Raw genomic sequence first — 16,448 nt, forward strand, 5'->3', positions numbered from 1 at the left:
TCACAGGGTGGCTCACTAGGAAGCAAGAGAATCAGATTCAAAAGTAGCGAGCTTAAAAACCCCATTTTGAAGCCGGGCGGTGGTGGCACTCGGGAGGCAGAGCCAGGTGGATCTCTGTGAGTTCGAGGCCAGCCTGGGCTACCAAGTGAGTTCCAGGAAAGGCGCAAAGCTACACAGAGAAACCCTGTCTCGAAAAACCAAAAAAAAAAAAAAAAAACAAAAAACAAAACCCATTTTGAATATAGTGCTGGGCAAAGACAGTAAAATGGAAACTAGCGATCAGTCACGGGTCAAAAGTCAGAAGTGCAGAACGTGGGGAAAACACACTAGGCTTCCAAGAGTCAATCTCTCTCTCTCTCTCTCTCTCTCTCTCTCTCTCTCTCTCTCTCTCTCTCTCTGTGTGTGTGTGTGTGTGTGTGTGTGTGTGTGTGTGTGTGTGTGTGTATTCCTCTATCCTCTCATGGGGGGGTTGTCTCTACCTCGCCCCCCCCCCCACTGGGCTTACAGACCAGAATCTGACCATTATGCAAGTGCTGAGAAGCCTAACTCAGGTCACAGTGCAAGCGGGGCAATCATTTTACCCGCTGTGCTTCTTCTCAGATACCCATTTACTTTACAGGGCGCTCAGCCAGCAATCTCAGAAGAGCCAAAAGAGCAAAGTTGAGTCAGATGAGGGCCAACCATTCTACGAGCTTCTTTCTTTCTATCTTCTTTTTTTTCTTTTTTCTTTCCGGGGACCATCATCTGCAGAAACTTCTACCCACAAACAGCAGCTTTATTTTGGAGGATGACTCTCATTCTCAGTTCCTCCCAGGTGCAGCCCCAATTTAACCCCCACTGGCCAGTTAAGATGCATTTGCAGTTTCAGAACAGTTGCTTACTTGCTCGATTAAAAAAAAAAAAAAAAAAAAAAAAAAGTGATGTTGGGCTGTCAAACACAGAAACAGACATCTTTTTCTAAAAACAGAAAGAAATAAGATCCTGGTATGCTCTATACAAACACAAGCACAGAGGGGGAAAAAGCCTGTGTCTTAACGCTTCTCTGTGCTTTGTTACATGTAGGTAGATCAGACATATGTAAATAAGGCATCACATTATGTAAACACCAAACCACAGATTCAAGATTGGCAAGTCTAAATTCCGGAAGCTGTCAAAGGCACTAGGACACTGAAAAGCTTGCCTTCAGGAATTTGGATGATCCGAAAACAACTCCAATTTTCTTGGAGGAAGCAGTGATGGAGCGGGTATGTTAGAGACAGGCACTCGGGCTGGAGGAAAATTTGTTAAAATAAGGCTAAAGAGCTTAGAAAACATTTCGGAATGCACAAGCTGGCGTGAGGGACTTCCCTCACCAGAAAGAGCCCCTTTGCTGTCTTTCGGAAGGCGGAAAGATGTTTCTACGAAGTTACAAAGCCACGGTCCAGCTATTTGCAAGCACTGCGGCTTTTGCTTTCAAGTATCTGCACACGTCCTTTCCTGCTCTGTGCTAGCCTGGACTTCACCACCGCGCTGTCCAGCTGATTCACAGAGGGGCTGTCGGATTGCAGGTCGTTCCTTGGTATTTACAGGGATGTCAAAGGAACTGGAGGGAACTGGAGTTTCCCTCGGGGTTGGGGAACCCAGCCACCCTCAACTACAAACAAAACCAGCGAGGTAAGGAGATGCCGGCAGCGAAACGCCAGGTGGAGCTGAAGGTTCCAAGAGCCCGGAGTGACGCACAAGAAGGCCGACCTGGAAACCCGCGTGCCACCATCGGCCAGAGGCGGAGCCCCGAATTCAGGGCTGGCCCTCTGACACCCGGCGGCTAGGTGTCCGAGGCGGCTTTCCAGGTCCGCCTCTGAAAACTGTGTGCTTTAGAGTCCTGGAACAAGCATACATCTAATCTGCAATCAGAACGAGGTGGAAATCCTAAATCACTGAGGGCACACTTCCCGCAGACACATGACAGGAGACTGCAGAGAGGCCAAACTACGCCCACTGGCTCAGAGGCCTAAGACTACGATTCCCAGCATCCATAAGCCTAGCGCGTTGCATGCCGGGAAATGTAGTTTCTCACCACCATCCAAACGCACCAGGGAGAGTGTTCAATCCCTTACATATTTCTCTTTTTCCAAAAGCAACGTCGAACAGAAAGGTGACGGGGGAGGGGGGGCGTAGCGCTAAAATGGCTCCCAACGTGACCCCCCGTCGTAGACGAGAAAAGGGTAAAAAACGCGTTGTCTTGGCTACCGTTTCCCCTAGTCACGGAACGAACGTTCTGTAGGAGCCGGAAGTGATTCCCGGGGACCTCTAGGAAAAGACAGACGTGCTCTGCGCTTACGTTCATTGGACGGTTTTCCTCAGAGGCCAAGGCTTCCCAGGCCAAGGGGTGGCCCGGCGTGTGAGGGGCCCGCGGAGCCATTTGATTGGAGGGAAGCGGCTGGCCAAGCCCAATCGGAAGGAGCCACGCTTCGGGCATCGGGCACCGCACCTGGACAGTTCCGATTGGTGGGCTGCGGTCCCCCCCGTGCGTCCCCATTGGGTGCAGAGAGTGCGTGGTGAGGCGGGATTGGTGCGTTCGTGTTTCCCGTCCCCCGCCCGCAAGCCGTGGGGTGAAAAGCAGCCCGACCTGCGCGCGGTTTAGTGGGCGGACCGCGCGGCTGGAGGTGTGAGGACCTGAGACTCGGGGTTGGGGGGGGCGGAGGCGGCTCCTGCGACCGAAAAGGACTTGCGACTCGCCGTCCGCGCACCATGAGGGTCCTCTGGGTATTAGGCCTCTGCTGCGTCCTGCTGACCTTCGGTGAGTGATCGGGCGGCGGCGGGTGCCCCCCCTCCTCCTTCGCGACCGCTTCTCGAACGTTCTGGGGGCGTTGAGCCTGGGAGGGGGACGCCAGGAGCTGCAGAGGGTACAGGGACCATCTCCTTTCTTAGACCCGAGACCCGGGTGATGATGCTTGCCCTGAGACCTCTGGGAAGAGGCGACTTGGAGCCGGGGCATTTAAATGCCTTGCGGATGGAGCTGGAGCGCTCCCCGAAGTCTCGCTGGCGGGGCGCGGCCTCTCGGACTCTAGTCCCGGGGGAGCCTTCTGCCGGCCCCTCCCTAAGGACTTTTGTCATCAGATCCGACCTTTGGCCACCCCATCCTGAGGACCCCCGGTCCCTGCCCTCCGATTCTTCGGAAGTGCGTTTCTGTTTCCTGACGCGAGGCTTGCAGGCGTGCGGCCGCAGGCCAGCGCCCGATTCCAATGTGCTGCGAGCACAGTCCTTGACACGTCTTCCCCTTTGGGCCCGATTTCAGTTCCCCTCTCTAGAAGTTGCAAAAACCCTGTTTGCATTCTTTCCTGTGACAACGAAGGCGGGCCCACGTTTTAGCTTAGCGAGTGTAGGCCTCCGCACTGTGTGCAACACGTGTGGGTGTCGATGGGGCCTGCATCACTCTGGCCTTGTTTCGAGGGAACGTTGGACACAAGTGATGGCAGCCTGGTCTTCCAGAGTCCACTGGGGGTAGTGAACACTTCCATTTAAACTTTAGCGCGCTAACTTGGTGTGACATTGATTATTGAAATCAATACATCATTCTTCCATCCCCTCATCTTGTTGAATTTTGTTCACTTTATCTCTAGCCCTGCTTGGTCTTGTTCTTTGTATGAAGGAGAGGAAGCCACAGTGTTTTGAGAGTTTTACCTTTTTTCCTCAGGGTTTGTTAGAGCTGACGATGAAGTCGATGTGGATGGTACAGTGGAAGAGGACCTGGGTAAAAGCAGAGAAGGTTCAAGGACAGACGATGAAGTTGTGCAGAGGTCGGTGCCGTTGAAACTCTGCTGATAAAACCTTGAAAGTCTGTGGGACACAGTGGCTGCCTCTCTTCCTTCTCCAGCCTAAGGAACATCCAGTGCTTAATAAGATAGTTGCTAATGATACCAAATAATCAGAAATGTTGAGGAGTACCCAGTTATCTGCACACAGAAGTCTCTCCTAATTCTTAGCTAGGAATGACTACGGATTGAAGGAGGGAAGTTGAATGAGGTGCTGGGGGTAAGCCTGGCATCTCAGCATCTAAAAACAAAAGCTGGTAGCTGCAGGACGGACATACAGCTCGTGCTGGGAACTCTCATAACTGACAGATGACTACAAATTGATTTTGTTTGTTTGTGTGAAGTTAGTAATACAAAAAGAAAATAGAGCTTATGCCAGTAACTTTAAAATGTGAGTTCTGCAATAGGAGAGCTGTGTTTTAAATTTTGATCTCTTAGGAATTAGCAGCAGTACTAAAGTGTTAGCTGTGAGGACATGCATACATGAGTACTTGATTTTCAGTAGAGGGTAGCTGGGTTTATTTTTCTGGGAATTTTAGGAACTATTTCCAACTGAGTGACAGCCCATTACTGTGATAAAAATGAGCTGGTATGTTAATGGTAGTTTATAAAGGCTTCCATTTTACCCTTCAACGAGATAGTCTTCAGACCGTCACTATGTCCTGACTGGAGACTTTTTAAAAAATGAAAACTAAGCAGTTGCTTATCTAATTTGATTTCCTTAGAGAGGAAGAAGCTATTCAGTTGGATGGGTTGAACGCATCACAAATAAGAGAACTTAGAGAAAAGTCTGAAAAGTTTGCTTTCCAAGCCGAAGTTAACAGGATGATGAAACTTATCATTAACTCTTTGTATAAAAATAAAGAGGTAAGTGTCACGTGGTTAGGACAGCAGTTTGTATCCCTGTGGTAGTGCTTGCATCCTTTCATAGTAGATCATGAAGATTTAAGTATATAGTAATTGTGAAGTTTAAATACACAATAGGAATGAATAAGAATTGTTACTGGTTATACTGGGGGAGGAAGAGAGTTGACATTTTCCCAGTCTTGCCTTTTAGCTCAGAGTATGGTTGTGGCCTGCTGACTGAGGGGCAGTCACACACACAGACTGAGCTCTCAGGTATAGTGAACTAAAGATGGAGGGTGGGAGAATAAATAGTACCCCTGTTCTCACCAGTTGGGGTAGCCCTTGTGCTTACCACAGGCCTATTTATGAAGAGCCACACCTGACTTTTTATGAAGACAGTGAAGCCATCCTTGAACCACAAAGAGCTTGTCTTTTCATGTTTCTGAGGAGAAATGAGGAATTTGGCAGAAAAAGCAACATCTTACTGTGCCCAGGGGTTAATCCCAGTGTGTTACTCTGACTTCCTTCTAGATTTTCCTGAGAGAACTGATTTCAAATGCTTCCGATGCTTTAGACAAGATAAGACTCATCTCACTAACTGATGAGAATGCCCTGGCTGGGAATGAAGAGTTAACAGTCAAGATTAAGGTAAGCTTAACTGAACTGTCCTTTTGAAAAAGGAACCTCAGAAGCCAGGCAGTCCGTCAGTTGGATACAGTGGGTATTCTGCTGCGAAAAGTGAAGTCCTTGGGCTGCTTGTAGGACAAATCTGACTTTGCCTATTTTTATTAGGTTTATTGGAACACAGTCATACTAGTAACATTATAAATGCTTTTGTCTGCAATGGCTGTAATCACTGTGACAGGGTCTTATGGCTCCCCAAACCAAAAATAGATACTACTTGGCCCTTTAGGCAAAGGTAGCCAAGTCCTGGGCTTAAATCATTCCACGGGCTGACTGAGCAGCCATCTGGAGTATCTCTGGTTGCCATGGTGCAAAGGGTCGAACATCAATTAAAGGCTCAGCCTGAAAGTCACACTCACAACTCCCACTTGCAACTTCCCTGGGCAGAAATAATCACATGGCCCGTGGATGGGTGCATGCACAGTCCTACCAGGCTCCTGGATACAGCCAGGGGTATTTAATGAAGAACATGAATAATCACTGATTTTAGTCCTTTTGTGTTCTGTGAAATAGTTTTTCTGGAATTTTATCTTCAAAATGTTTTATTTGGGTTAGTATCTGTTCTTTGACATTTAAACCAGTCTCTTCCTATTTTCCTGAAGTGCACTGCATTTAAAACTACAAAGAAACATACTTTTAAGGAGTGCTTTTGAAATGCCATCAAGTAGATTACAGAGTAGTATCTGTCTAAAGTTGATGTGGCCCAAAGCTGGTCATTGCTCCATGTAGAACCTGGCATTTGGCATAATGTAAATAAGGAGACCTAACTCTCTGATTCTTGTCTTGCTTTTAGTGTGATAAGGAGAAGAACCTGCTGCATGTCACAGACACTGGTGTAGGAATGACCAGAGAGGAGCTGGTTAAAAACCTTGGTACCATTGCCAAATCTGGAACGAGCGAGTTTTTAAACAAAATGACAGAGGCCCAAGAAGACGGCCAGTCGACTTCTGAGCTGATTGGCCAGTTTGGTGTCGGTTTTTATTCTGCCTTCCTTGTAGCAGATAAGGTCATTGTCACGTCCAAACACAACAATGACACCCAGCACATCTGGGAGTCAGACTCCAATGAGTTCTCTGTCATCGCTGACCCCAGAGGAAACACACTAGGTCGGGGGACAACAATCACGTGAGTACTGCTGCTTCTGACACACACCAATAGAACGAGGTCCCGAGCACGTGGTTCACTGTGGGCCTGACTTCCTTGCCCATGACATGAAGAAATTGCTGTCCCATTGGAAGGAAGACTTGAGATGTGCAGGGGTCTAGGTACAAAGTGTTAAGATTGCTGTTGTACAGAGAGCACAGATAGGAAGTGAGCTCTCCTAGAGGGGTAGCTCTGGGTTTTCCAGATTAGAGAAGGAGGTTGAGATGTTCAGAGAAGCCTAGATAAAGGCGGGAAGAAGGAAAGGGTGGTGTGTTCTCAGGCGTAAAGGACTTCTCACCCTTGCAGTTGCTGATAGTTTTGGTTCTCTGTTTTTTTAAATAGTCATGATTTGTAATGTGGGGTGAAGAGAATAAATAATCAGAGAATGTGCCAGATGTTCATGTACCAAGAGACTGGTAAGATTATCTGGGTAATAACTCTGTGATAACTGTTTTCAGCCTGACAGTTGACTAGCGTGTACTTGAGGACAGTTTAATAGCATAGTGTTGGTTAGTAAAGCAAATGAAACTATATAACAGGTCTACTGCTTTCTTTCCTAAGTAAGATTTCCTTTTCTCAAGTCCTGCATCACCGGTCACCCATACTCAGGTGAATGCCTGGTAGCGTAGCGTAGCGGTTGGGGTTACAGTGGGAAATGGATAGATTTAGTCCCGTGCTTTCACGGGGCTCAGGCTCCTTAGAGCATGAAAAACAATTTAGGGTCAAAAGCAAGAAAGGACGCTAAGGGCTCCTGCATTTTCAGGAAGAGTTATTATCAGAAACTTCCTGGAATACTGATGTTAGCTTTAGATACTCTGTAGGCAGGAAGCAGGGTGTGTTTGAAGGCTCCAAAGCAACCCAGGATGGCCCAGCTGAAGAATTGAAAATGTCCAGAAACGCTACAAAAAGACATCAGTTTACTAGTGTTCTCATCCCTAAATCAGCTGCTCTAACCCTTAGGAGCGATCTGTGAGAGCTAAGTGATAAGGTCAGAAAATTTGCATCTGGGAAATGTTGATGCATCCCTTCTAGTCACTGTTGATTTATTTTACCACATTCTTCCTCAGCTTTTAAAGTCCGACTTGCTGGCACACATCATATTCCCCTCATACATAAAGGTTCAGTGTGCAAGTGTGTGGGGAGGAGAAGGACTATTGCGGGGCACACATACTCTCTTCTCAACAGTGCGGCATCGTCAAAGTAGAGACTCACTCGGTGTCTGCCTGGGATTGGCTCCAGGAGCCCTGCAGACTCCAAAGCCAGTGGATGAAGAGCGGCTTCTATACATGGTGTTGTATCTGCACAGAACTGTGCGCCCTCCCATATTCTAGGTCACCTCTTGGTTACAATTTTAGTGCGGCCACCAGTCACATGTGTCTGTTGAGTACTCAGGGTAGACACTGGAGCTGTGGACCCCTGCTCCCCACCCTCAGTTTTGGCGGTGGGGTGTGATTGTGCACATGTTTGTGGGTGGAAGCCAGAGGACAACCTGAAGTCTCCTGCCTCAGGAACTCTCCCACCTTTTTCTGTTTTGACCCAGTTGCAGTGGGGCTTGAGGAGGCTAGTCTGGGTGGCCAGCTCCAGGATGCGAGTGCAGCCACTGTGCCCCGCTCTCTACATGGGTGCTGGGGATCAGACTCGGCCTTCACGCTTGCCCAGCAAGCGCTGTACTACCATGTTTTTATTTAGGAATACCTAATCCTTCGGTGCTAGAGTGACGGTATAAAACTGAAAGTGACAGTGTTGAACTGCTTTCTCACCCTGAGAAATGAAAATTCCCAGCGTCCTCAGATTTTTGTTTCCTAGAAAACACTGTTGTCCACCTGAGGGAATACAGGGAAGTCTCCTTTCCCTTCCCCGTGTGTTATATTGAGCTCACAGCCTTCTGATGGGGGAGGGCAGTTCTTACTGTGTCAGGTGTCATACAGAACTAACTGCTGGCTGTCATTACCAGTGTGGGCAAGCTGTGTCTAAACGGCGCATTCTCTCTCCTTTCAGTCTTGTCTTAAAAGAAGAAGCGTCTGATTACCTTGAATTGGACACAATTAAAAATCTCGTCAGGAAGTATTCTCAGTTCATCAACTTCCCCATCTACGTGTGGAGTAGCAAGGTGAGTCTGGATAAATGTCATGCGTGACCTTGGTAGACATGAGTGTTGAGCTGGGGTGAGTGTTGTGTGGTTCTTACTGGAGGCCTTTTACTTGACAGTGGTTGCTGCTCCGTAGACATGAGGATTACACCAGCAAGCTTAACTGTCCTTGTACTCTCTACTCAACAGACCGAGACCGTCGAGGAGCCCCTGGAGGAAGACGAAGCAGCTAAAGAAGAGAAGGAAGAATCTGATGATGAAGCTGCAGTGGAGGAGGAGGAGGAAGAAAAGAAACCGAAGACCAAGAAAGTAAGCCTGGCTCTTCAGATTTGATGTTAGCGTCTGTGGAAGAGCAGCTTCCAACCGCCAGTGCAGGCTTATGAAGCTTCAGTCTTGAACAAAATTGTTTTTGAGTGTGTGGGTGGTTTGCTTGCATGTATACTTATGCACCACTGTGTGTGTGGTACCCATGGAGGCCAGAAGATGGTGTTGGGGCCTCTGGAACTGGCATTAAAGAGGTTGTGAGCTCCCGTGTGGACACTGGGAATCCAGCCTCCAGTCACTGTCACCACTGAGCCATCATCTCTCCAGGCCTAGAACTTCATTCTGGCGTGTGGATGGGTGTGTGTTTTGGTTGGTGGTGGACTTTCTGAAGCTGGGTCTCAGCATGTGCCTCTGACATCCTCCTGCCTCCCCAGTGTGGGATAACTATCAAAGGTATCCATTACCATGCATGGCATGAGGCTTCATTTTTAAAAGTTTCTCATTTTCCAGGTGGTTCTACTATTAAAAACATGGCCTTTGTTTATGTGCTGTGTTTTATCCTGGAATGCTTTGAGTAGCAATCCTCTGTAAAAACCTTCTGACTTTCTGTATTAGTTAAGTCTGTCTTCTGTATTCTGAATTTTAAAATCCTGAAGCTTTCTGTATCTTCTCTCTAGCATGTTGTGATCTACTATCAAAACATTTCCTAAACTGATTTAGGTAGCAGAGAGAGTAGAAGGGTTGCTGAAGATTGTTGAATTTATGATGTTGGCTACTCTCCTTTTCGTGTTAAGTACTGGCTATAAGTGCTAAGTGAAAGACTTGCTTTTTGCTGTAATCCAAGCACTTTAGAGGCAGGGCAAGAGGTTCTTGGTTTGAGACCAATCTGGGCCACATAGCTGGAACTTACCTCTTAAAAAAGAAAGACCTGTGCTTTGAAAAATACTTGTTAGTAGGACCCCTATTAGATAGCAAATAGCAAATTATGATCACTTGTAGGTTAACCATTGAGGACTAAAAGAAACTTACCAAATATCTTAACTTTAGGTTGAAAAAACAGTTTGGGATTGGGAACTTATGAATGATATCAAACCAATATGGCAGAGACCATCCAAAGAAGTAGAAGAGGATGAATACAAAGCTTTCTACAAATCCTTTTCAAAGGTAAATTCTATGTCAAGAGTTCTTTCCTTTTAAGTTATTAATGAGTTGTACAAAATCATCAGCATATTTGTTAATTTAAATATGATAATGTGGCTGGGCGGTGGTGGCGCACACCTTTAATCCCAGCACTCGGGAGGCAGAGGCAGGCGGATCCCTGTGAGTTCGAGGCCAGCCTGGGCTACAGAGTGAGTTCCAGGACAGGCTCCAAAGCTACACAGAGAAACCCTGTCTCGAAAAACAAAAACAACAACAAAAATATGATAATGTGACTATAAAGATTGTTCATCCCCATTTTTCCCAATAAGATTATACAAAAAATTTTATAACAACCATGTTGTGTCTCTTGCAAGAGTATCGAGGGCAACAATTATATTCAAATTTCACAAGAGCCTTGGAGGTTGGTTTCTGGTTAGGAGTCGTCTTAAGAGTAATCACACACAACATGTTTGTTAATGAAGCAGTAGAGATCCAAGAGTTGTTCTAAACACTGAGAACTAAACTGTCATTTTCATAATGCATGTATATATGAGACGCGTCATCCACGGGTCTCACAGGATGGCTGAGAAACATGTTATAGAGACATTAAGAGCCACTTACGTCAGCGATGGTTTCCAGCATAAAACAGGACGTGAGTTAGTGCGTGGCTTTTAATGTGATCTTGAAAGAGTTCGCACACAACATCAGACATTGCCGTGTATTTAAGATACTGCTGATGCTGTTTCTCGGGGATTTTTGTTTTTCTTTTACTGATCCATTATTTTGACTCCTCAGAATGTAAAACTAGACTTAAGATTGCTTCTAGTTACTATTTCCTGAACAAGGTCTTGTACAGATCAGCTGTGCTGAAGGACTTGGCATGGCATGAAAGTTAGTGTTTGCTCACTATCATGTCATTACCCTCCTGGATTAACAGATAGATAGTGGGGTTATCAGCAGTCATCCAAAACCTTACTCAGTCAGAATCCAGCCTTGCTCTCGGGACCACCTTTCTGTTTTGATTTGGTGAGGGGCCATCTCTGTGAAATGCTTGTGGGTGTGATGAAGTGCTAAGCCTTTGTACTGCTCTTTCCTGTGATGTGAATAACCCAAGTACTTTCCACAGGAAAGTGATGACCCCATGGCTTATATCCACTTTACTGCAGAAGGGGAAGTCACCTTCAAATCAATTTTATTTGTGCCCACATCTGCTCCTCGTGGTCTGTTTGATGAATATGGATCCAAAAAGAGCGATTATATTAAGGTAGGTGGGTTTTTAAGTATTGTAAACTAAGTTTAAAATTGAAAAGTATGATTTCAAAAGTGACTGACTCTGTTTTGGTTCCCATCAGCTGTATGTGCGCCGAGTATTCATCACAGATGACTTCCATGATATGATGCCCAAGTACCTTAACTTTGTCAAAGGTGTTGTAAGTATCTGAAGATGGGGTGCATGGGCATTGGAGTGGGTGGGAGTCGAGCAGTGCTGGGCTTTTTGGTATGGAGTTGATTTTATTGCTCAGTGGACGTTTACTATCTGCAGGTGGATTCAGATGATCTCCCTCTCAATGTTTCCCGTGAGACTCTTCAGCAACATAAACTCCTCAAGGTGAGGACTTGTAGTTGGGTTCCTTGCCCTTTAGTTGGAGTGCGAGGATGTTCCGTGAGGAGGGCAGCTAGATTTTGTGCTTGAGCTGGTCTTTGACTGTCCAAAAGAACTTCTGTCAGGCATAACAGTGCTTACCTATTATCTCAGCAGCTTGAAGGAAAAAACAGGAAGGCTATGAGGTCCTGCTAGTCATGCCAGGGTTTATTAGTTTGAAGCCACCCTACCTTAACATGAGGTCCCGTCTCAAAAAGGGAACTTCTTTCACTCTGGACTGTTGGGTCTTCGAGCTGACACATTGCCCCGACACTTAATACAGTTTCGAACAAAGCTGAAAGCAGGGAATGTACACACCTACTCTGTGGTCCACAGACAAGTGTGTTATCACATGGTCACTTATGTGTGTGTTACCACAGTAAGCCTGCTCCCACCAGTGTCACAATAATTAGAAGACGAGGTGGGTTTTGTTTTGTTTTTAAGCATTTGAAAATATCAGTCATTTTGTCAAAATATCCACGTTCTAGAATGCTAACATTAAAAACACTTGTCGTTAATCTAACTCAATGAAGGAGTACCCAGTCATTTCCTGTCCCTTGATCGGTGGCAGTAGTGTGGCCATTCTGCTGTTCCAGTGGCTGTTCTTGTCTCTACACTTGCCAGGGTTTGAGGCGCACTTTGCTAACCAGATTTCCGTTTTCTTTAGGTGATAAGGAAGAAGCTTGTCCGGAAGACTCTGGACATGATCAAGAAGATTGCCGATGAGAAGTACAACGATACTTTCTGGAAGGAGTTCGGCACCAACATCAAGCTGGGCGTGATTGAAGACCACTCAAACCGCACCCGGCTGGCGAAGCTCCTGAGGTTCCAGTCTTCTCACCACGCAACTGACATCACTAGTCTAGACCAGTATGTGGAAAGAATGAAGGAAAAACAGGACAAGATCTACTTCATGGCTGGGTCAAGCAGGAAAGAGGTGAGGAAAAGCAGCTAGCTAGCTGTGGGTAGCCAGTGCTGGAGAGGAACGGAGTTCGTTGTCACAGGAGTAGTTGGCAGCCACTAGAGGACACTTACCCCAGGTCCTTCTCTCACACGGCGTTGTTAATGCTGTGGAGACCCTGCTGATACACCAAGGTGGAACTTGACGAAACACACTTCCTTTAATTTTATAGGCTGAGTCTTCTCCATTTGTTGAGAGACTGCTGAAAAAGGGCTATGAGGTCATTTACCTCACAGAGCCCGTGGATGAATACTGCATTCAGGCCCTTCCCGAGTTTGATGGGAAGAGGTTCCAGAACGTTGCCAAAGAAGGAGTGAAGTTTGATGAGAGCGAGAAGACTAAGGAAAACCGGGAAGCCACAGAGAAGGAGTTTGAGCCTCTGCTCACCTGGATGAAGGACAAGGCCCTTAAGGACAAGGTACTTTGTGGTGGGCAGACCTTAGCGTCCACACCTAAGAATTAGCTCAAACTGGTCTACGCCTGGTTTCTTTGTAACCATGAACAGTTGTAGAGAGTGGCACCTGTAGCCTCAGGCACTCAAGACTCAACAGGGAACTGGAGGTGCAGCTCAGGGACACCTTTATCTGCTGTGCTTTAGACCCTGGGTTTAATACGGGGTAGAGTGAGTCTGCACCTTACAGACGTTTCCTGTTGTTCTAATACTGATTTTACTGAGTGTGTACTGAGTTTTTACAGGTTTAAGTTGAAATGAGTGTCCCTTGAAGGACCCCGAATCTGAATGCCTCTGTCAGTAATCTGAGGGGCGACTGCATTGCTTAGCTGTTGAGACTCACTTGTGTCTGATGTTTCCCATCCTAAGATTGAAAAGGCCGTGGTATCGCAGCGTCTCACAGAGTCTCCCTGTGCTCTTGTGGCCAGCCAGTATGGATGGTCTGGCAACATGGAGAGGATTATGAAGGCACAGGCATACCAGACGGGCAAGGACATCTCCACAAAGTAAGTAACTGGGATGTCCCACCAAGGTACCAGCTCTTGTTCTTTTATGTGCAAATGTCATTTTTTTTTTTTGATCCGCTACATGTATCATCCTTATTTTCTTTATTTTTACTTTAGATTAAATTAAGAACAATGTCCACAAGCTGGGCAGTGGTAGCACACACCTTTAATCCCAGCACTGGTCTACAGGGCAAGTTCTATCCAGGACATCCACAGCTACACAGAGAAACCCTGTGTGTGTGTTTGGGGGGGGGGGGGGGGAATGTTCACATTACATCATAACTCACCAGTGTTTTTTGGTCTGGTTTTTGAGACAAAGTTTCTCTGTGACAGCCCTGGTTGTCCTGGAACTCACTTTGTAGACCAAACTGGCCTGGAATTCACAGAGATCCACTATGCTAGGCTCTCTGAGTTCTAAGTAAAAAATGCTGCTGTATCTTTCATCCTACGTTATAATATTGTTTAAAACTTAGCTGTCAGTGTCAAAAAAGTTACTTACTGTCCATTCAGCACTCGCTGCGTTTACACTGTGGTGGCTCTTGTCTTTGTGACCATCAGACTAATCAAGTTATACCCTAAGCGGATGTATGATAAACCCTCTGGACTTGGATTTATAGAAAAAGTTGAAGTAAAATACTAATGAGCATGAGAACGTACAGAACACACTGCAAAGTTTTAATTGGTGTTAAGTAAACAAGTGGGTTTAGGGACCCACACTGGAAAGGAATCATGGAGATGATGAACTTAAGCAGCACCCATCACTGGATGCCTCAGTTAAGGTATTAGGGGATGAACAAGACGTTAAACCAGTTAATTAACCCGGAAGAACTTGGGAGTCATCATTAAATAGTTCCTTTTATTTCTTTTTTTTTAACCTTACCATGGCCACTCTCCTGTTAAAGGAAGCAATAATTCTTTTCTCTAATTAAAGCTAGGCATGTGGACCCTAAAATTGGCATCTTAACTGATGCTCATTTTGTCCCTCCACAGTTACTATGCCAGTCAGAAGAAAACATTTGAAATTAATCCCAGACATCCGCTGATCAGAGACATGCTTCGGCGAGTTAAGGTGAGTAAAGCTATGGCTGCTCTCCTGTCTGTTTAAACTGGATGCTCTGTAACTTGTATACTAATATTAGTCAAATGTGCCTTCTATCAGGAGGATGAAGAGGACAAGACTGTCCTGGATCTTGCTGTCGTTTTGTTTGAAACAGCAACACTCCGGTCAGGGTATCTCCTACCAGACACCAAGGCATACGGAGACAGAATAGAAAGAATGCTTCGCCTCAGTCTAAACATTGACCCTGAAGCACAGGTTTGTACCCTGGGCTCTGCCACAAGTGTTAGGAACAATTGTCTCCCAGTTAAGTGATACTGCTTAAGAAGTTTGTTTAGCCGGGCGGTGGTGGCGCACGCCTTTAATCCCAGCACTCGGGAGGCAGAGCCAGGCGAATCTCTGTGAGTTCGAGGCCAGCCTGGGCTACCAAGTGAGTTCCAGGAAAGGCGCAAAGCTACACAGAGAAACCCTGTCTCAAAAAAAAAAAAAAAAAAAAAAAGAAGTTTGTTTAGTTTTTACTCTTAGAAGTAACTTGTTCCATGTCTGAACCCTTAGAGTGACCTATGAAATGAAGGAGAAATCCCTGTCTTCCTTTCTGATAGTTTCCCTGCTTTACTACAGTTCTTATTAAAGCACCCATTAGCATCTTAAACATTTTGAGAGCAAAATGAAAATAGACGGAAGGCATTTACTAGGGTCGTGGATGTCACCTTTAGGTAGAAGAAGAGCCGGAAGAAGAGCCAGAAGACACGGCAGAAGACACGGAGCAAGACGAAGAGGAAGAGGTGGATGCAGGCACAGAAGAAGAGGAGGAGGAGGAGGAAGAAACAGCAAAGGTCTGAGGGAGAGTGGGGCCGACTGAGTTCACCCAGATGGGGCTGCGTGAGGCTAGTCACACAGGAGTAAATCCAGAGAAGTGGGCATCAGACACCAAGCTCAGAAGCTGGAGGAAATGTGTCATTCCTTTATTTTATCCAGCATTCACAAGATTTTTTTTTTTTTTTTAAGATTTATTTATTTATTATGTCTACAGTGTTCTGTCTGCACATATCCCTGCAGGCCAGAAGAGGGCACCAGATCTCATTACAGATGGTTGTGAGCCACCATGTGGTTGCTGGGAATTGAACTCAGGACCTTTGGAAGAACAAGCAGTGCTCTTAGCCTCTGAGCCATCTCTCCAGCCCCTTCACAAGATCTTTTTAAGCAGATTGATTACCCCACCCTCATGCTGCTCACTGTGTGCAAACACTCAGGATGGAGCGGGATGTTGAGATAGGGTCTTTCTGTGTACTCCTGTGCCGTCGCTTCATTTTTAAAGTTTTCATTATTTAGATGTAGGCATTGATCTTGGTGGGTTCTGAATTATTTTGCCAATAAGCAACTACAAACAGAATAACAGAACAGTTTAAATGTGAGCTTTTCCATAAGGCAGGGTTAGTGACTGGATTGTAAGTGTCTTCTGATGTTTGTTTTCACAGGAATCTACAGCAGAAAAGGATGAATTGTAAATTATCTTCTCACCACGGATCCTGTGTGGAGAGGGAATGTGAAATTTTAAAGTCCTTTCTTTTTGGAGAGACTTGTTTTGGATGCTCCCCCAAGCCACCACCTCCCCTGCACTGTAAAATGTTGGGATTATGGGTCACAGGAAGAAGTGGGTTTTTTTTAGTTGAGTTTGTTTTGTTTTGGTTTTTTTTAACATTCCTCATGAATGTAAATTTGTACTATTTAACTGACTATTGGTGTAAAATCTTGTCATGTGTATAAAAATAAAAAGGTCCCAAATACCCGCCGACTTTTTTTTTTTTTTTTTTTTTTTTTTTTTGGTTTTTTGAGACAGGGTTTCTCTGTGTAGCTTTGCGCCTTTCCTG

General features: G+C 45.8%; 2 protein-coding genes across 4 annotated transcripts in view; one reads left to right on the forward strand and one right to left on the reverse strand.

Moving 5' to 3' along the window:
- Positions 1–2,411, reverse strand: part of LOC131895267 (tetratricopeptide repeat protein 41-like) — a 61,515-nt gene extending 59,104 nt beyond the window's left edge. For 2 of the 3 annotated variants that reach the window (XM_059245697.1, XM_059245695.1), the window contains exon 1: positions 2,097–2,260. The gene's annotated coding sequence lies outside the window, so the exon portion shown is untranslated. Of the gene's footprint in view, positions 1–2,096; positions 2,261–2,320 lie in introns of those variants that run through there. The other variant, XM_059245696.1, reaches the window with a different exon arrangement.
- Positions 2,412–2,592: 181 nt separating this feature from the next.
- Hsp90b1 (heat shock protein 90 beta family member 1) lies at positions 2,593–16,364 on the forward strand. Its single transcript, XM_059245698.1, has 18 exons — positions 2,593–2,779; positions 3,677–3,779; positions 4,520–4,661; positions 5,172–5,288; positions 6,118–6,449; positions 8,466–8,577; positions 8,746–8,865; positions 9,868–9,984; positions 11,087–11,224; positions 11,313–11,390; positions 11,504–11,569; positions 12,270–12,539; positions 12,736–12,981; positions 13,384–13,520; positions 14,511–14,589; positions 14,680–14,835; positions 15,294–15,413; positions 16,056–16,364. The coding sequence occupies exons 1-18, from the start codon at positions 2,731–2,733 to the stop codon at positions 16,083–16,085; spliced, it is 2,412 nt and encodes an 803-aa protein (XP_059101681.1). The 5' UTR covers positions 2,593–2,730; the 3' UTR covers positions 16,086–16,364.
- The last annotated feature ends 84 nt before the right edge of the window (positions 16,365–16,448 follow it).

The sequence above is a fragment of the Peromyscus eremicus genome, chromosome 18 (genome assembly GCF_949786415.1).
Source record: "Peromyscus eremicus chromosome 18, PerEre_H2_v1, whole genome shotgun sequence".
NCBI lineage: Eukaryota > Metazoa > Chordata > Mammalia > Rodentia > Cricetidae > Peromyscus > Peromyscus eremicus.